The sequence below is a fragment of the Mustela erminea genome, chromosome 15 (assembly GCF_009829155.1).
Source record: "Mustela erminea isolate mMusErm1 chromosome 15, mMusErm1.Pri, whole genome shotgun sequence".
Classification (NCBI taxonomy): domain Eukaryota; kingdom Metazoa; phylum Chordata; class Mammalia; order Carnivora; family Mustelidae; genus Mustela; species Mustela erminea.
The window spans coordinates 36,940,847-36,962,174 of record NC_045628.1 but is presented as its reverse complement, the minus strand read 5'-3'; the positions used below and the strand labels follow the sequence as shown (position 1 = coordinate 36,962,174).

The 21,328-nt window shown below is 33.3% G+C and overlaps 1 protein-coding gene across 1 annotated transcript in view; it reads right to left on the bottom strand.

Annotated features, from left to right (window-relative positions):
• The window catches only part of KLHL1 (kelch like family member 1), a 396,676-nt gene that overhangs the window by 210,226 nt on the left and 165,122 nt on the right, over positions 1-21,328 (bottom strand). The window contains 1 exon segment of the mRNA XM_032315139.1: positions 11,729-11,925. Coding sequence (XP_032171030.1) covers positions 11,729-11,925 — 197 coding nt within the window.

The following is a 21,328-nucleotide window of genomic DNA, read 5'->3' as shown; positions in this document are numbered from 1 at the left end:
CTGTTGATCTATTGGAAAATTCCTTTTATTTTGGCCTGGAACCTGAGGCTCCATTGATTCCTATTTCTGCTGTCCAGGCTGCTAAAAGATATATTTATGAAGAAAAGTTTATAGATCTTGATTTTGTTTATCTTAAGTTATGTTTATTACCAAGTTTTATTTGTACTAAGCTAGAATATATCACTCATAATTCTGGCTTCTTGAAATAAAGTGAAGCAATAATCCTCGGGGCATTTTATGACTTCAAAAGTAAAAGAAAAGAATGTCAATTTACTATGATGAATTTCAAGTAAGGTCCTCCAACTGTTCACGTCTGATTTAAATGACCTAGTAAAATAATATTCTTTCTTAAGTCAAAGATGTTTCCGTTGGCTGACAACTAACCCAACACAAATCACGAAAGGCTTCTTACCTATGGAAGCGCGCCATTCAAACACACACGGCAGCATAATTTACTTAAAAACCAAGCTTTAGAGTCTTTGAGAAAAGTTGGGATTTCAAGTTTTCAGTATTTAATAATATTCTTCCCCATAATCCTTCTGAATAATCAAGAAAAATGCACTTGCCAACGAGGAGAAAAGTGTATTACTGTATCCTACAGTGGTATCCATCAGAAATACGACAAAACAAACTTTACTAATGAAGATGATATCCTAATTGTTGTCTATATTTTATTTATGCTTTTTCTAGCTTTGTGTCAATTTATATAAGTTTAAAATGTAAAAGTTAATATGATAATGATGATCATAATATAAGTATGCATGTATATGATCTGTGGAAAAGGTAGATTTTTAAAACAATGTAAACTAGGGTTATAGAGTTTACTACTAAAAAAATTAACCTTTCTCTGGATTAATATATGCAGTCAGTGTTCATATAGATGTCTATTTGTGCATTTAAATTTATGCATATATGTCTTAATCAGCAACTCTATATAATAAAACCTAATTTTAACTTCATTAATTTTCTTCTAGTTCAATTGCAATATATTTATTTGAAAAGCATCTTCTACCTTTTATGTTATTCTCTGTATCCTCATCATTTAGTTATCCTCATTTATTCCTATCCATTACCAGAAGAAAAAATAGAAACACTACTTTATAATTGATAATCAGCTTATTTTCCTTTCAAATAAAAAACTGGAGAAGAAACTGAATTCCATCTCTATATATTTGGAAATCTCTTCAGGTTCTTTTAGCTTTAGATCCAACTAAAATGCAAATTGTCTTTAACAATTGCTTAGAATAGTATAATATCTAGTTGGAAACTTTATTCAGTCTTCAGTAAATCTGCTTAGATTTGGTATTGATGAAATAGTTCATTTTGCTTTGTAAGTCTACTCTTCATTATTTTGAAGAAAACCTTTTCACTGATTGTAAACTATATAATTCTAATATCATTAAAATATTTTTTATGTTGCTCAAATAAATATCACCTTACATAGAAAGAGCAAAGAATAGTTATAGTGGTTTTGGGGATAAAGCCCACCCACTAAAGTGTATTGTTTATTGAATTTACTTAGCAAAGTCAGGATTTGAATCCCATTCTTCAGACTTTTCTGATTTCTGCTTATTATTATCCAGCGACTTTTAATTATGATGTGCTGTTTTATATAATCTGCAATCATATATTAAAATAGGATACATTTGCCCTATTAATTTTTTGTATGTGCCATTGTATTGTATGTATTTTTCATATTTATTCCCTGTTAGTATAGTAACCTTCAGTAAAAACCAATTTCACTTTATTTATTTATTTATTTATTTATTTATTTATTTATTATTTCTTGAGAGATTGTGAGCAAGGGGGAGGAGCATGTGGAGAGGGGGAGAGAGAGAATCTTAAGCGGACTTCAGACTCAGGGCATGGCATGATGCAGAACTCAGTCTTATGAACCTGAGACCATGACCTGAGCTGAAATCAAGACTTAAATGCTTAACCAACTGAGCCACCCAGGTGCCCCAAAACTGATTTTAAATAATAACTTTCATCTGAAATAGTCAAAAATATTAGCATGCCTGGGTGGCTCAGTCGGTTGAACATCAGACTCTTGGTTTTAACTCGGGTCATGATCTCAAGGTCGTGAGATGGAGCTCCAAGTGGGGATCTCGGTGGGGGATCTACTTGAGTATTCTCTCTCTACCTCTCCTTCAGCATGCCCCCTTGCTTGCATGCTCTTGCTTTTAAAAATAAAAAAAGAAGTACTAAAAATATTTAATATAGGTCTTGATTATGAAATGAATCCACTAAAAACTTAAAAATATATACACATCATATATGGGATATATGTTACTTGCTGAAAAGTTTTGAAATAACTGATTTTAAAAAAAGCTAAAGAACATTAAAGATCAGGGATGCATTCTGTATGTATGTATGTATTTACAAATATATTTTAATAAAGATGTATGAAAAGTAAAATTGGGAACAATATAAATATTTTTAATTACTGCAGAATATAGATAATATATTTCACTACAAATTATTAATATTCATTAGATTTCATTTAAGCAGATAAAATTTATAATAGCATTTTTAAATTAAATTAAATTTTTTGTGTGTGTTCCACAATTCATTGTTTATGCACCTCACCCAGTGCTCCATGCAATACATGCCCTCCTTAATACCCCAAATTATTAATGCTTGAAATTGTTTTTTCACTTATATGTTCTTTCAAATATCATATTCATGTACCTAAAATGAGAAAGGTGTGGAGTACCTGGTTGGCTCAGTTGGTAGAGCATGCAAGTCTTGATCTTGGGGCTGCAATTTCAAGCCCCATGTTGGATATAGATATTGCTTAAAAATAAAATCTTCAAAAAATAAAAATAAATAAAATGAGAAAGGTGTTATATATTAAGAACTAAGAATACAGAAGTGAACAAGTAAGATGTAGTTTATTACCTTGTGGAACATGTAATCTAGTTCTGTACATAGTATTTTTTGAGGATTTATTTATTTATATTTGTGTGTGAAAGAGAGAGAGAAGCAGGGGGAGCAGCAGTGGGAGAGGGAGAAGTAGGTTTCTGTGGAGGAGGGGCAGAAGCTTCACTGACTGAACCACCCCGACACCCCAAGCTCTGTGCATAGTATTACATATTTAGAGTAACTTGGAGTCTGGGGGGAGATGCCTGGTAATCTATAAAAAGTTTTTTTTCCTTAAATTTTGTCTGTACAGTACATTTCTAAAAGCATTCTTTTAAGGAAATGATCTGCCCCATCTCAACTATGTCCTACCTACAAAGGGCAGACTGAGTTTCCCTTCAAGCAAAGATGGATGTATCATGTTTCTCATGAACTACAATCCATCTCTCTACGTTTATCCCTCTTAAAAAAAATTACTTTTAGTGATCTTTAAGCACAAGTGTAGTTTTTAACTGAACACTGACAATAAAAAAATATCTAAAAGAGAAGCAAAAAAAATTAGTTTCATTATATGTGATTCATTACACCTCATCAGAAAATATAAATATAAATATTCCACTTTATTTCATGACATGCAAATTATTTTTTTGAAGATTTTATTTATTTACATGAGAGAGAGAGAAAGAGAGCACAAGCAGGGAGTGGAGCAGAGGGAGAGAGAGAAGCAGGCTCCCTGCTGCCCGGGGAGCCCCGCGCAGTGATTAATCCAAGGGACGCAGAGATCATGACCTGAATGGAAGTCGGACTCTTCACCTACTGAGCCACACAGATACCCCTAGAGGTGCAAATTCTTATAATAAAGTGAAACTTTCATAGCATAAATAATCAGAATTTTTTTTTCACTTGATCAAAAACATGTTACTGATTTCATTTGTTGAAGAACTTATGCTTTGCAAACTGAAAAGGGCATTGTAGCCCAAAATTTCTGGCTTTCCTTTCTCCTGACATCACATAAGAAGCCCTTTCAAGATTATTTTAATAATATAGTAATATTACTTGTTACAGAAGGGAATTCTATAGTTAAGTGATTGAAATAATTAAACACTTGGGGACTACTCACAAATTACATGAAAATCTTTTATATCCTATAGGATATTTTGTAACAATAATTCCTTCTTGATACTTCATTACTTCTGTTGCTATAGCATCAACTCAGGACAACAGTAGCTATACAAACATTTATATCTGTTGGACAGTAAAGAAAACCCAATACATTTTTAATAGATCCCACGTGTGTGTGTGGGGGGGTGGGGGTGTGTGTGTGGAGGTGTGTGTGTGTGTTGTGCTTTTATACAGCTATGTGCTACATCTTTGTTTTAGAAATAGCTCTGTAGGAGAAATGAAAATAAAATTAAAATATGCAAATGACACCATCTTTAAATGAATAAAATACTTTTCAAGTAGATGAATATTATCATTATCTTCAACATCATCAACATCAAGAAAGTGGAAGGACAAGTTTCTTAAAATAGAATGATCTTCAGTTTGGCTATAAAAACCTAAAAAGGAAACATATTTGAAGAGCATCTGAATAGAAGAAATGAACTGTATCTAAAGTGACCCTTAAAAGCTTATAATTTTCATGGCATACTCTGTGATTATGTTTAATTAGTCTTTGAAATTGTCATAAATGTATATTTAAATTGTAGTTATTTTATGAGCCCTAACAATTACAAAGTTCTGTGTAGTCAAACTGCAATCACATGAGTGAATAATTATGTGTTATAATATTACTATTTATTATACATCTCTATCAGTTTATTCAGTGAATTGTGAATATCCTGTTTGCACAATGACACAAAACACAAAAGTCAGTTTTTCAAAAAGTCCACTCAAATCGACTTCATCTTAACCAGTAGACTAGAATTGTACCAAAGACTGTGAGTTAGCAGATGACTTCCTGTAAAGAGATGTAAGCTTAATTTAGGGATAGAGGAAGTAAAGAAAAACAATAGGAAGCTCCTTTCTAGGGAAGCTTCCACATGCTTCCTTACTGCTTGTGATCATCTAGCTCTGATGGCAGTCATCATCCAAGCCCCTCATTGTATTGAACCTTCATTACTTCAATTTACAAAGAAATGCTGAAAGTCAAACTTTGCCTTTTTTAAACTTGACAATTGTATATTTACTTAAACTCTACTCAGACCAGCTATGTATATAAGATAATGAAAAGTAGTAACGTGAAGTAATGAGTAATAATAAAACAAGATAACATTCAACACAAATTTTATTACTAATTTATCACATAATTGTCCTGAGAAAACTAACAATGATAGTTTTTTGCTTTAATGACTTAGAAACACAAAGCAATTTAAAATTAAGTTCCATGTATTTTCCCAATGCAAACTCTAATTTATGGGTTATTGGAAGGGTTATTGGTAAAGATAAAAAGAGCAGGCTGCTAGCTAGGAACTGTAAGAAATGCCAGATATTCCAAAATCACGAACAGAAAGCACTGCTTTCATTACAGCATTCTCTAGTATGGCTCTAATGGCTCTGAAAGATCAGTGAATGACATACAGGAATTTTAGAGTACCATGCTGACAGGGCAGCTACTCTCACACTGACTCGGGGAGGCTTTATGTTCCAGTTCTGAGACTTCCACCTTTCAAGGCTATTGATTGAATATGGTAGCCTCTTGCTAAGTCCCACTGCCACGCCTCTGCCTCTAGCATAAACATGGTAAGATGCTACATGCCAGGCTGGTAACACTGGGATGAAAGGGAGAGGGCACTGAACAGGGAAATGAAAACCAAACAAAAACAAAAACTGAGGAACAGAATATTCATGAAGTTCTGGGCTCTTACCTACGTTTTAGATTTCTAAAGCCCATTTGTCTGAACTAATCCATGTTTTGAGGTGTTCTGGACATCAGAAATCTGATTTGATATAATGCATAAAATATAATCACTGTGTAATCATTAACATATTAAATAGAATATCTAACTTGTAGTAAGACAGCCCTAGGCTTAAATCCCCACTCTACCATGTTCTTGATATTATTCTTCAGTAAATTATTGAACATCCCTGAATCTTAGTTTTATCATTTTTGGAATGGGTATTACACATACCTTGCAGGGGTTTTGAAAGGATTAAATTAAGTATGTGTAACACCTGGAAGAATGCCTGATACATACTATATACACTTGTATACTGTCAGCACCAGTAGTGAAAAGCATTGCTATCAAACACAATGGCAGAAGTTAGTCACCTCAGTTTCTCCTTTTCTTTCTCACACAGCCAACATACATATAGGTCTCTAGTAAAGTGCCAACCTTTATTCTTGGTCTCTTCTTGTCCCTCCTCATGGCAGTCCGACAACTAGTCTTTCAATTAAATCTTGGCTTTTACTTGCTCAAAATCTTTCAATGATATACTTTAATATTCAATATCAAAATCTGAATCCTTAACAAATTCTCATTAACTTTGGAAAATTGACTCTACCTAAATTTCCAGCCTTATCATCCACCTCTCTTCCTTTCTGCCCCACCAACCCATCACACTTGAATTTCCTTAAACAGAATAAGCTCCTTGCCACCTCAGGTCATCGGCTCATCAAGAATGTTCTATGAATGTTCTTCCCCTGTTGAATTCTGCCTAATCCTTTATAACTCAGTATAAGGCTGTTTTAACTCTTCCCCAGCATCTTACTGTCCTTTCTAATAGTTACCATATAAATACATATATGTGATATTTATGTATATATATAATTGTCATTTATAGTAATAATTTATTTGCATTCAACATATTCATCTTTATTCTAAGGGCAATCTATGTCTGTTTTAGTCATCCTTATATCTCCAGGGCCACCTACTATAGTTCCTGATACAGGGTATTCAATAGTCACTCACTCTTTCACTCAACAATAAATGCTATGCACTTAAGGTAAAAAGTTAAAAAAAAAGTTACCAAGAAGCTACCATAGTAATGGTAGAGAAGAAAGCAACAAAACAATGACAAAATAAAAAAAATATAAAGCCAGACACTCATAAGTACTTTAGAGGATATGAAATGGTGTAAGGGTAAAGAGGGTTTTGAAGGCAGTGACACATTATATAGACTATTCAGAAATGAGGAGTGCCTGAATGGCTCAGGGCATTAAGCATCTTACTCTTGATTTTGGCTGAGGTCATGATCTTAGGGTCATAAGGTCAAGGCCTTCACTGGGCTCTGTGCTCAGCAAGGAGTCTGCTGAGATTCTCTCTCTGCCTCTCTCTCATCTGCCTCTCTCCCTATGCTCTCTCTCTCTCCCCCTCCCTCTCTGTCTCTAAAACAAATAAATAAATCTTTATTCAGAGTTGAGCACTTTGTGGAAGTGATATTTGAGCAGACATCTGAATGAAGCAGAGGATTAAAGGATATAAGTGTTTGGCAGGGGAGTGTTTCTAGCAGAGGGAAGAAAGAGCAAACACAAAGGTCGTCAGGTGAGATGCTTATTGTAGTCAAAAAGCAGTACGATAGGTGTGGCTAGAACTGTGTGACTAGGGAAAATAATGGTCAGAAATGGACTGAAAAGAAAGGAAAACCATGTGTGGTCTTCTTGAGTCACTGAATTCATGAGTGCTGAGAGTCACAATCCTGAAAGACTATCCGAAGGAAATATGTTATTATATTACAATGTACTAGGTACTTTGTCAGGGCAAAATACATTTCCACAAAAAATACTTACTCTGTCAGAAAGGATTCTGTAATGGAGTTGTGAAGACCAATCACAAAGTTATAAATAGGTAATTATTTGTATAAGGAAATTTATGATGATATCACATAATCCTAAATAAAGGAATACTAAGATTTCAAAGGAGAGAAAGAATGCTATGAAAAGTTTTAAGACATTTTGTAGGCATGGAAGAATGAAAACTGGAAACTGAGGGTTATTTCGAATTAGATCCCAGAGATTCCAGGCAAGAGAAATATGAGTAAAGTATAAGTGAAAGGAATTCACAGCATGTTTAGGAGGGGTGAAGTCAATTCCATTTATTTTTGAGGGAAAACGCCCAGGGGGTGGTTTAGGAGTTAGGCATAGAGGACTATGCATATCCAAATTTGGAGTGTGAATCTGCTTTTTTGAGGTAAGTGTTGGATTAGGAAAACAAGCCACTCTATGTTCAATGTAAGAAAGGTTGTAGATAGTGAATTGACGGGTGGTACAAGTGAAGGTCAGGAAATTTATGTTAATGGTCTCGACCTTCAGTTCTATGTAAATTGTTCTCAAAAGCACTCAGCGAAGGCACTCTATTCCTCAAGAATCTCCAGAAGGTCGCGGTCTCCAGCAGTGAAGTACACCTCTTTCAAAGGCTTACAAAGAAGGTATTTCAATTTTCCATTTGTCCATTTTCCTGCTCTCAACAGAAGTTGTACCTGGCCTCTCCCACCTCCCAACCCCTACACGGATGCTTGTTATAGGTAAACTCTAACCTAGAACCAAATGGAGAGAGTATTTCTGGAAAATGCAGTTCTAGGAATTTCCTCAAAAGGCCAGATGACCTTGGAGGGAAGTGGCAGTGATGATTAGTGGAAATAGACAACCCAGCAGAGAAAGAAAGATCAGGTGACTAAAGTAGACTTCTGGACTTTCCACTCATCCTCACAAAAAGCAAATCAACCTTAATATTATTCTTTCATATAACATTTAATTTGAACAGATTACTACTAAGATGAAAAACAGAATGAAACATTTATACAACCCCGTTTTAGAAATGTCTATTCTAACAAATATGCAAAATGGCTATTTTCATCTCATAATATTATTCAGCTATGGGCATCCAAATGTCTCACAGCATCCCTTCATATGATATGATTATAAAATATTTACTATTGTCATCATTCTTATGTTTTTATTTGTCACTCTCCAATGCTTTTAAAATATGATGTCAAAAATTAAGCACAGATCTCATAATGAACTCTGACTAATAATAGAGGGGGACTATTTCCTTCAATTATTTTGTTTCTGTCTTCATATTCATGAAGCCAAAGTCCAAATTAATGTTTCAGAATTAGTTTCACACTTCTGCCTAATACTGAGCTTGCATTCAAAATTTTCCAGTATTTTGCACATGAACCACTGCCAAATAGGGTCACCTTCCTAAATAGATTTTGGAATCATCCACACAAAATCAATAGCTGAAGCCAAATAACTGGGTGAAATTTCCAAAGGAAAGTTAGCAAAGGATATAAATAGTAAAGGTAGGTCGCCAGCAAGGCAAGACCTGACCATTCAAGGTCAAGTGCATATCTAAATAATTTTAGCAAGGAAATTTAAAAATTAGATTAAAAATGTTACTTATAAAAAAAACAAATAAATAATAAGAGCCAATAAAGAATTTAGTCCCAGATGTACCAGGAAGCCTGGGATGATTGTTATATTAAAGCAGTTAAAAAGAAAAAAAAAAAAAAACCTGATAATAGGTTTGTTCTCAAAGCGTAGATTGAATAGATTAGATGAGGACACAGGTGTGATTAAACAAGGATCAGAAGCAAAGATGTGGTGAGAAATTATAATACCAGATGCAAAACACTCATTTTAAAGTGTTAGAATTGAGAGAAAATAGTCAAGTGGGAAGATAACTGGTCAGTAAATTTTCTTCACTAAAATGGTGACCCATGAGCATCTGGAAAATATTGAAGTTTCATGTTTCCAAAAGAATGTGAAATCATTTAAATTTCAACAGACATGACAAAACACATAATCTATTCATACTCTCAAAAATAAATTAAAATAGAGTTGTTTAGAATATTGAGTGTATTAACTAGAATTCTTTATATTTTGGTTTTAAATATACTTTACTACAGAATATACATTTTAAAATGTTTAAAGAAAAACTATTGCTATTACTGTGTGATAAATTACAGTCCAGTCCAAGCAGCTGCAAGAAAAACATCTTTATTACTAAATTAATAATTTCAAACTAGACCAGAAGGGACCATTATCCCTCTGGATATGGAGGCATATTGTTCTTTGACTTAGCTAAGCCAGGAACTCCTAATTGCAATTAAATGTGCATAATTAAATGACTGCAGTTGGACTTTGATATTTTGGTTGATGAAGTATTTGTTTACATTGATTTTATATGGTTCATTTAATTTCAGTAGCAGTACTATGCCCTGTCATGGAATATTTCAAAAGAAAAAAATGACAGTAGAATTACAAAGCATGTATCTACCTCTTTTTTATTGGTATATTTTTATTTAATTTACTAATCAGCTTAAAAGATTAAAGAAGAAAAGATAATATTGAAATTCTGTATAAGAATAACAATTAGAAGATTTATATGGCTGAAAATCATTAGTGACTTGAAAAGATGTAAAATCTTAAAATAAGAGCTTTTTAATAAGTAGCAAGTATAAAACTTAATGAGATTTATCTTATATAAATTCTTGCCGTGAGTTGGAAAGGGAAAGTTTTATATTTTACAATTGGTTGTTTCAATAATAACAATCAAATAATTAATAATGTTATTAAAAAAATAAGAAAAATGGGTAACATTTTATATAGGGTTTACTATATGTCAGAAACTAATTCAGTGTTTTTATAATGATTATTTCTAGGGTATAAAATATTGTATGAATTGTTATTACTCATTATTCTACTCTAGAAAAAAGATAACATGAAAAAAATCCTACACCACAAAATTCACACATTTAAAGTATGCTATTCAAATGATTTTTGGTATCTCTATAAAGCTGTTAAAATACTTATTTATATGTAGAAAAAATCAAAGAGACAAATATAAACAGGTTTAAATTATTTTTGGAGTATTTACTGAGTGCATTCACTCCATTTAAGCCTGTCATTAAAATGGTACAAGAAGTCAGTTATTAAAAAAAAAAAAATGTAGATCATTTGGTTTATATATATAAATATTTTCACTTACTGTAGAAGTTTCCAGAAATTCTAAAATCAAATATTTACTCTACCAATAAAATAATTTATAATATATACTGTAAGTATGATTTTTTCTTCCACAAATCATATAGGCAAAGCTATACCAAATATAATGTGCTATGATGAAAATGTATCGGTGAGCCCGGGCTGCTATAACAAAATACTACTGCCTGGGTAGCTTAAGGAACAGAAATTTCTTTTCCATATTCAGGAGATTGGGAAATCTAGGATGAAGGGGTAGACTGATTGGGGTCCCTGGTGAAGGCTCTCTTGCTGGCTTGCAGATCGCCACCTTCTCACTGTGTCCTCACAAGGTGGAGAGAGATACACAAACTCTCTGGTGTCTCTCTGTATAAGGGCACTAATCTCATCGTGAGGAACCCACCCTCAAGACCTCGTCTAAACCTAATTGCAACCAAAAGCCCCCATCTCCACATACTAATACATTGTGGGTGAAACTTCAACACTGAATTTTGGTCGATAGAACTTATTCCATAGTAAAAAGTTTGTAAGATAAAACAGGGAAAAGAAGGTTTTTTTGTGGAACAGACTGATAACTCTTTACTAGAAGAAAAGGAAAAAAAAAGGCAGCTGTGGAAGTAGATATAAAAAGAGAGATTTGTTGGGAGCAATAAGAAGGATTCATTTAATAAGTTCTAAATCTAAAACAGTCTATAATTGCTTATGGCTTTGCTTACAATTTATAGTCAATGCAGATATAAAGTCCATACGAACAGGCTTTTTTTTTTTTAACTTTGCTATTATAAAATACTATGTACCACATTGTGCCCCATAATAGAAATGTGCCAAGCTTGTAGAACTCATTTTAAACAGAAAGAAGTCATTCGATGCAATGGCAGTCATTGTTTTAACCTCTGATAATACAAGCTCTGCCTCTATGATTAAAATATTAAATCTCCTTACCATTGTGTAGCTGTGGGCTACTTCATTAACTCAATGCAACCCTTGAGCATCTGCGAAGGCTCGGATCCCCAAACAGTTGGATGGGTGCAACAGCTTCATGAGGAAATGGCAGCACACTTCCACTACTTGAGGAAGCTGAAGAAGGCACGCTGCAGCAAGAAGGTTTTCAATGGTGTCTTCCTTTAATTCCAAGCAACCTAAACAGTAAGCGAAGAGAATTACGAAACTCTGTTTAAACCATGTACCAAAAAAACCCAATAAAAAACAAAAACAGTGAGTGCTGTGAAGTGTGTAAACCTGGTGATTCACAGACCTGTACCCCTGGGGATAAAAATAAATGTTTATAAAAAATAAAAAATTAAAAACAAAAAAACAAAAAAACAAAAAACAAAAAACAAACAAACAAAAAAAACCAAAACAAAACAGCAGCAACAACAACAACAACAACAAAACAACAACATGTACCACTGTATTATTAAAACATTAGGTCAATCTGCTAGAAATGACCTGAACCTAGACCCATAACCAAGATAAATATAACTTACTAAAGGCCACAAACTGTTTTAAGCATCTTGCATTTCTTACTTTATGTAATGTTCAAAATCACCTAGTATGTATGAAATATCTATGTCCACTTCAGTAGGAACTATGATTGTACTTTTTGTTGTGAATTAAGGAAAATAAAAGAGTAACAAGTAAGTTTCACAAAGCATGTTTACAAGCTTCGGAGAGCAAAGGTTCATGAAGTTTCTGACAATACATTCATGCCTATATTAATACAAAACACCTATGTGTGGATAATGAATAAATGTATGAAGATACTTATATATACATATATAATACATGTATTGTAGATTGCTAATATTGTATTTAACTCATTGTACCCATGATTATAATTTCTTGTAATTTTTCTTTTTTTTTCTTTCTTTCTTAATTCTCAGTTAACTTAAAAAAAGAGTTCTTTTAGTGCTTCCTCTTTTATCTAACTACTGGAATAATTTATTAATGAAAGGGCTATTTCTGTATGTTTGTAAAACATTCTTGTGAAGACTTCTGGGATTAACTATTTGGGGTTAGGTTTTATTTAGCCATTCAACACATCTTTAATAGGTTTATTCACCACTCAGACTTTGTATGTGTCACTCAGTATTGAGTATTTCTAATTCATATAGATGGCTTTTTTCATCTTAGTTTTTTGTGGTACAGACTGCTACTCTTCACTAGAAATAGCTTTACTGGTTTTCCTGGACACAGGGTCAGGCCATATGTTAACATCATGATATAGGTCTGTGGGACTATGAGTAGAGGGATGTGTGTTACTACCACACCAAGGCATCTGTGACATGAGTGTCCTTCATCCAAGCTCTCTTTCTCTTCTACAGCAAAGACTACATAAACCACTGGTGGGTGGTCGCATGCACAAAGAGCAAGGAACCTCGGTACCTGAGCTCTAAACCAAGAGCTACTAGTTTCAAATAATGATACTCAATACTTAAGCTACTAATACTTAAATAATAAACTCCAATACTCAAATATATTTTTACTTTTATTGTTTTATTGGTTTTATTGATTTTTGCAGTCCAATTTACTCTAAATTGTACAGTTTTAATTTTATTTTAGTGTGTATATACAATTATTGGAAATTTTCATACCATGGATTTTTTATTTTTGCCTTCTGTTATCCTTATTTTGTTAAATTAACCTATTTTTCAGTGGATTGTTTAATCATTTCAGAGAATCAACTTTTTTGAGTCTTATTAATGCATAATATAGAGTAATAGTAATGGACAGATTTTTAGAAAATTTATTTTGTTAATTTGCTCATAAATTATTGACTTTGCTAAATATGAAAATTCTGGAAAAGTATTGCCTATTTTTATGGAAATGGTTCTTTCTCCTTACCTTTGCTTCTTCATTTCTCTTAGAGACCATTATCAAGTGCTATGTATTGGATCAAATCATTCCCTTCTCCATATCTATAATTTCTTTATGCATTCTCTCTCCAGTATATTTTATATTTTGTTTAAAGTTGATATGTTAAATTTTAGAAATATTTTATTTTTACTTCTAGAAGTTCTCTCCATAAGAATTATTTGTGTTGAAATTTATAATATTTTCATATTTACCTATAAACTCATAGATTTTTTTTTTTGCTTTATCTTATGTACTTTTTAACCTTGACTTACTAAAATTTTAAATAAGTTTTAATAGTAAAAGTTCTACCAATGGGAATTATTCATTTTACAGAATTTTTAATTAATTCATAAACATCAATTTTTATTCCTGAGTTTTAATAATGTCATTCTTTTTCTTTGATCATGGATTCATTTTATTTCTACTCTTCTGTCTTTATGTAACTTTACCACATTTAGTTTTTTTTTTTTTAAGATTTTCTTTATTTATTTGAGAGAGAAAGAGAGAGAGAATATGAGCAGAGAGAGGGAGATTAGCGGGGAACCTGACCTGGGGCTCAATCCCAGGATACTGGGATCATGACCTGAGTGCAAGGCAGATGGTTAACTGACTGAACCACTGAAGTGCCCCCACCACATTGTTTTATTATTACCCCAAAATAAGTATCTGTGTTCTCCACTTAATAGCAAAATTTTGAGAACTTTGGATATCTTTCTGAGATAATAGTGTTTTATTTTCCTACACTACAGTCTCTAATATTCAATAATGGTCATCAGTCTCTATATAAAAGGGATATTTTAATTCATTGGTGTATTTGGAAGACAGGCTACACAAATTTGCAAATCAAATGTAAAAGTATAGGAAAAATAATTAATCAACTTCCATTATTAATATGTTATCACCTAATTGAAATTTAAGAGTGTATCCTTGCAAGTTGGAAGGTATTTATAACTTTAAAATGTTACTACATTTTTTTTTTATTTCTACCTTTTTCATCAGTAGTATTTCTATAGCATGTTAGAAAAGTTGTCTCCTTTCAAAAATTCTTCTTTCAAGGACAGAATATTTATGAAGAAAGAACTTTATAAATAGAATGCCTTTATTTTTTTTTCCATGCCAAAGTTTTTATTCTGGATTTTTTTAACCTACAGTAACTTGCAAGAACAGTTCCATAAATACCCATTTAGTCTTTTACCTAATTTCACCAAGTGTTATCATTTTGCCGTATTTTTCTGCACATGTGTGTTTACACTATAGCTGCTGAATTATTCTATTATTCCAACCATTATATTTCACCACTAATTCTTCAGCATGTGCCTCTAAGAACAAAAGTGTTCTCCTACATAGCTGCTATGTAATTTTTACACTTAAAAAACTAATATAATAGTATTTGCTATGATGTAAAATCTCCCCAAATGTCCAAATAATGTGCTTTATAGGTTTTATTTTTAAATTCAGGATCTAATCAAGATTCACATTATAGGGACGCCTGGGTGGCTCAGTTGGTTAAGCAGCTGCCTTGGGCTCAGGTCATGATCCCAGCGTCCTGGGATGGAGTCCCACATGGGGCTCCTTGCTCGGCAGGGAGCCTGCTTCTCCCTCTTCCTCTGCCTGCCACTCTGTCTGCCTGTGCTCGCTCTCTCTCCCTCTCTCTCTCTGATAAATAAATAAAATCTTAAAAAAAAAAAAAGATTCACATTATATTTGCTTCTTATGTCCCTTTGGTCTCCTTTAATTTATAACCATTTTCCAGCCATTTTGTCATTCATGACATTTATATTAGTGAAGAATCCAGATTAGTCATTTTGTAGAATTCCCCAGGTTGGATTAGTCATATTTCTTCCCTATGATTACATTTAGCTGGGACCTTTTTTGACAGGTACACCATATAGGAGATATGGTACCATTTTCAGTGGCTTATACAGGGAGGTTCATGATGTGAGTAGATCTCATGGTTAATGGTGTTAAGTTTGGCACCCTATTTAAGGCAATGTCTACTAGACTTCTTCATTTTAAAGATTTTTTTTTTCCTTTATAATTAGTAATCTGTTGGGTGGGGGATAACTTTGCTTTCAAACATGACATTTCACCTAAAACTTAATATGTTTAATAGTTAAAGTGTATATATTTATTTATAAGTGTCACTTGATAGAATAAGACAGCAAAGGAAACTAAAGCATGCTTCCAAGTGTAGGTAGGGATTTAATGAAGAAAAAAGCAGGTAAAGTGGAAACAATAAATTAAAAGGAACAGTGTAGTAGAACAAAATTAAATACTTTTTTTATTATATACTAATTTCCACTTAAATTGGCTACCTAAAGTTTAGTTTTAATATAAAAGCAGGACATTATCAATAATAAAAGTTAAAATAGTTACTTTTGAGCTTACAAGATTTTGAAAAATGCACAAAGATCCTATTATTCGGTTATTATTAACTAGTAGAACATTGAATAACATAGGTCAACTCAGCAGAGGAGACATTTGCCAGTGCAATTCTTGGAGGTGTTTATATTTCACATTATCATTCAATAATAATGTCAAATAAAATATTCATCTGAAGTTGAAAGATTCACACAAGCTTGGATGATTTTAAGATAAATTATGTCAGTGCAGTTATTGATCTATATTTTAAGGTTTATGAATATTATAGTAGGCACCAGAATGAAGTATTCTACAGGTTACAGAAACCTGTATTTTATAGATTTTAAATGATTTATGAAATGTGTACCTAAACTTATAAGAATAAAAATATGAAATATAAAGGAGATAACATGAACACATTAAAATTTGTTATTTATAATTGATCATATGCATAACAACTTTTGAAAATATTTATATCTTTTAAAATACTGTCATGATTTCAAACCCTCAGAGGAATTTTACCTAAAACTTCCAGTAAGACTGCCAAGAAGATGGTTACATGCTTCCTAGCATGGGTCTTGTGAAAATCAGATAAAATAGATAAATACAGATGGTATAGCTTTTATAGATTCCATTTTATTTTGATTTCAGGACATTGGGAGAATAACTTCCTTTAATTTTAACTAGTTGTCCACTCTAAGTGGAGAAGGGAGTTGGGGGGAAATTGGAAGGGGAGGTGAACCATGAGAGACTATGGACTCTGAAAAACAATCTGAGGTTTTGAAGGGACGGGGGATGGGAGGTTGGGGTACCAGGTGGTGGGTATTATAGAGGGCACGGATTGCATGGAGCATGGGGTGTGGTGCAAAAATAATGAATACTGTTATGCTGAGAAATAAAGAAAAAAAAAAAAAAGAAACACCTTAAACCATAAAAAAAAAAATAAAAAATAAAAAAATTTTAACTAGTTGTTTTCTGTTTTTAAGATGTATGTATGTATGTATGTATTTATGTATTTATTTATTTATTTGAAAGAGAGAGCATGAGCAGGGGGGAGGGGCAGACGGAGACGGGAGAAACAGGCTCCCTGCTCAGCTGGGAGCCTGATACCTGATGCGGGACTGGATCCCAGGACTCTGGGACCATGACCTGCGCTTAAAGCAGATGCTTAAGTGACTGAGCCACCCAGGTGCCCCAATAAACTAATTGTTTTCGATAGCAAATTATGCAGAAAAAAAAATTAACACAGTAGCCCTGACCTTCTATTTTTGAAAAGGCCTGCTTGTAAGATTTGCCCTTGACTGGTGTCTAAAAACTTAGATTTCAAAGAGGTTCCCACCATTAACTAATACAAATTGTTCATTCTACCTAAAGTGTTTGTGTAAACAATATGGCCTATGCTAAACACCTGCTTTCCTTCTGGGATTCTTGAATTTTGGCACATGCTAAACAGACGCTTCCTATGTGATCAGACCTCCATAAAAACCCAGGACATTGAGTCTCTAATGAATCTCCCTGGTTGGCAATAATTCACATGCTTTGTCACATCTCATTGAAGAGGACATGAAGTGTGCCCAGTGTGATTGCACTTGGAATGGAGCTTTTGGAGGTTTGTGCCTTGTTTCTCTGGGGCTTCACCCATTTCCCTTCCCTGACTCTGCACTGAATCCTTTTGCCATAATAAATCATAACCGTTGGTATGACTATGTGCTGAGTCCTGTGAGCCATCCTACTAAATCACTGAACTTGGGGAGATAGTTTTGAGATATCCCACCACAGCATTCTAATTAGAATTGCTGGAGTAGTAGGTGAAGTTGGAGATACACTGTGCCTATGGGCTGGAAAATGTAACATTGTTAACATTTCAGTTCACCCCAAATTAACCAAATAATAATAGATTTATTATAATCATATTCAAAATCCCAGCAGACATTTTGTAGAAATTACAGAAATGATTCTAAAATTCATGTGCAAATGCCATGGCCTAGAATAACCAAAACAATTTTGAAAAAGAATAAAGTAATAATGCTACCAGATTTTAAGACTTATTACAAAGCTATAATAATTTAAACTGGGACTTGTCTGAATATATGCACAATGGAAAAAATAGACTCCAGAATTAGAACCTCCCATATGTTAATAACTAGTTTTTGCAAAGGCACTAGACAATTTAAATGAGAAAGGATGGTCTGGAAAAATGGTGCTGGTACAATCAGATACCCACAGGCAGAAACTTGTATTTTAATCCATACCCCACACATTTTATGAAGTTTACTCAGAAATGGTAATTCAGTGAAGAAACTTAAACCTCTTTAAATACTGATAGTGGAGCAATTGGCTTTCTGAACGCAAACTGTTTAATTTGGACCCTGCCTCACACCTTATACAAAAAGTAATAGTAAACTTTAATGCAAAGTGTAAAACTATAAAATATCTGGAGGTAATCAGTGTGACCTTGGGTTTTACAATGAGTTTCTAGATATCTACTCATCTCATTATTGTAATCTATGTTTATATAGGAGATTGATTTTATTTGAAAGTGTGATGACTAATACATTAACAATAGCAGATTATGTAGTTCTAATTAATTCAGCAAGTGAAAAAACGATTCATTTTTAAAAAAACTAAACATAGTTCTTTAAAAAACTATTCATTTTTATAATTACAGATGTACACTATGTATAATCACACTGCACAATAGTATCCATCCACAGAGCATCCCATAAAGCATAGTATATTCATAAATCAAATAGAATACAACATCAATCATCTAGTGTTCAATGCACCAGATCTACATTATCAATATGGATTAATCCAACAACAATGAAGTTTAGGGAAAAAAGAGACTTGTACAAATATACATGGAGTAATTGTCATATATATATATATGAAATATATATAATTTTCATATATATATGAAAATTACTCCATATACACACACACACACACACACACACATAGTGACAGAGCAATTTTGTGTAGGTAGAAATATGTATGGTAATAATAAATCCCAAAATCAGTGTAGTGATCATATCTCTTCATAAGGGAGAAATGCATCCATCATGACAGAGTTTTGATTTTACTCATATTTTATTTCTTAGGTGAGAAGAAAGATGCCCAGCTTCCCATTAAAATATGATCAGTAACTTTTATCAGTTTGAAATGTTGTATAGTAAATATGGCAAATCATATGTTCCTTCACATGTAGCATTACACATGATTACTATTTGGACAGGTAAGCATGATCGAAGATTAATATCCTTGTCGGTCCGAACCTGAGTCAAGTTCTGGAAAGCAGACTTAGATGCCCTTCCAGAGGAATATATTTGTGTTCAAATTGAGGGCAGTGGGTACACAAGAGGACTTTCATGTAAGATAGAGCAGGCAGGATAAAAGGCGTGTATGGCCATAAATCATGCCTTTCTTTATACATTTGTCCTTCAGAAATACTCTTATATACTACGGCCATGGGAAATACCATGGAGAAAGGAAAAGTGGAAAACATGAGGAAAACAGGGTCATGAGAGGCATGCCCCCTGTTGTGTGTGAGCTCTATTTGAGACCATCATGTCATTAAGCCAGGGCAAGCCTGTTTCATCAACCTGACTCCTTGTTGGTAGATAGTTATATTGTTGACAGACAACTGAGCACCAACACATGATTGAGATTTGTTCTAAAATAGCAGAAAAAATTCTCAGCCAAGTCCAGCCCACTGATAAGCCACAACCTCTAAACAAAAAATCATTGTTGTTTTAGGACATTAGCCTTGGGGCAAAAATTTTGGGGACAAGCAACTGTTATCCACAGAAGCTAACTTATAGAATACAAAACAATAAATATGATGGGCTAATGGGAGAAAAAAATGACTCAGGATGGATCATAGTTCTAAATGTAAAAATATAAAAACTAAAACTATTAATCTTCTATAAGAAAATAGAAAAAAATTTTGTGACCTTAAGTTAAAGATTTCCTAAAGAAGACATCAAAAACATAATCCATAAGAAAAAGATTGTTAAATTAGACTTCATAAAAATCACTGCAAAGGACAATATTAAAGGGACAAAAAGATAAACCACAGACCAGGAAAAAAAAAATGTTTGCAAAATCATGTCTGATAAAGTACTTGCATTCAGAATACATAAAGAAGTCTCAAACTCAATATCAAGAAAAAAAAATGTAATGGGCAAATGATCTAAACAGATGGTCCATAAAAGAAGATACATGGATGAAAAGTGCTCAACATTATTAATGTTCAGGTGGATGGAAAACTAAAAGCACAATGAAATACCACTACACCTGCATTAGCACTGCTGGTGGGAAATGTGAAATTGTATATCCATTTTGGGAAACAGTTTTGCAATTTCACCTCTCAAATGACACAGCCATTTCATTCCTAAGAATTAACTCAAGAAAAATAAAACAATATGTTGAATATAAAGCCTTTGTATATGAATGTTTATAGTAGATTAATTTTGTAATAGTCAAACACTGGAAACAACCCAAATGTTCATTAACAAGTGAATAGATGAACAAACTCTAGTACAGTAATTCCCTTTATCTGTGGGGGATATTTTCCAAGACCTCCAGGGGATGCCTGAAACCATGGATAGTACTTAACCCTCTACACACTGTTTTTTTCCTGTACATACATAACTATGATAAAGTTTAATGTATAAACTAGGTACAGTAAGAGATTAACAAAATAACCAATAACGCAATAGAACAGTTATAACCATATACTGTAATAAAGATGGTGTGAATGTGGTCTTGTTGGGTACATTATCAAAGGAACGAGACTGAGACAAGGTTACACAAAGCCTTATTTTATGCCAAGCATTAGACGTTAGACTGACCGGCCAGGGAAATGAGGCTGAGACAAAGTGAAAATTACGTAAAGCTTTATTCTATGCCAAGCATTAGAAGTCAGACTGACCCGCCAGGGCCACCTCCAAAGATAGCGATGACCCTGGGTCTTACAGGCTAGTTTTTATAGGGCACAATCGCAGACATCTGCATATGTGGCTTTGGCTGATTGGATGTCTCCTACCTGTGTGTTTTAGTAACGGTTACCTGAAACCGATACTAGTAACTATTGAGGTGTTTATTAAACAACAAAATGTCTACCTAGGCAACATGGAGTCACTAGCTAAGTAGGCCCATGCAGGCCCTAGGGGGTTAACATGTTTTAACATGGAATCAACCCCAACAGTCTCTCTCTTAAAATAACTTATTTTGCTGTACACACCGTTCTTTTACTGATGATGTAAGATAATAAATGCCTGTGTGATGAGATGAAGTGAGGTGAATGAGGCAGGTTTGTGACCT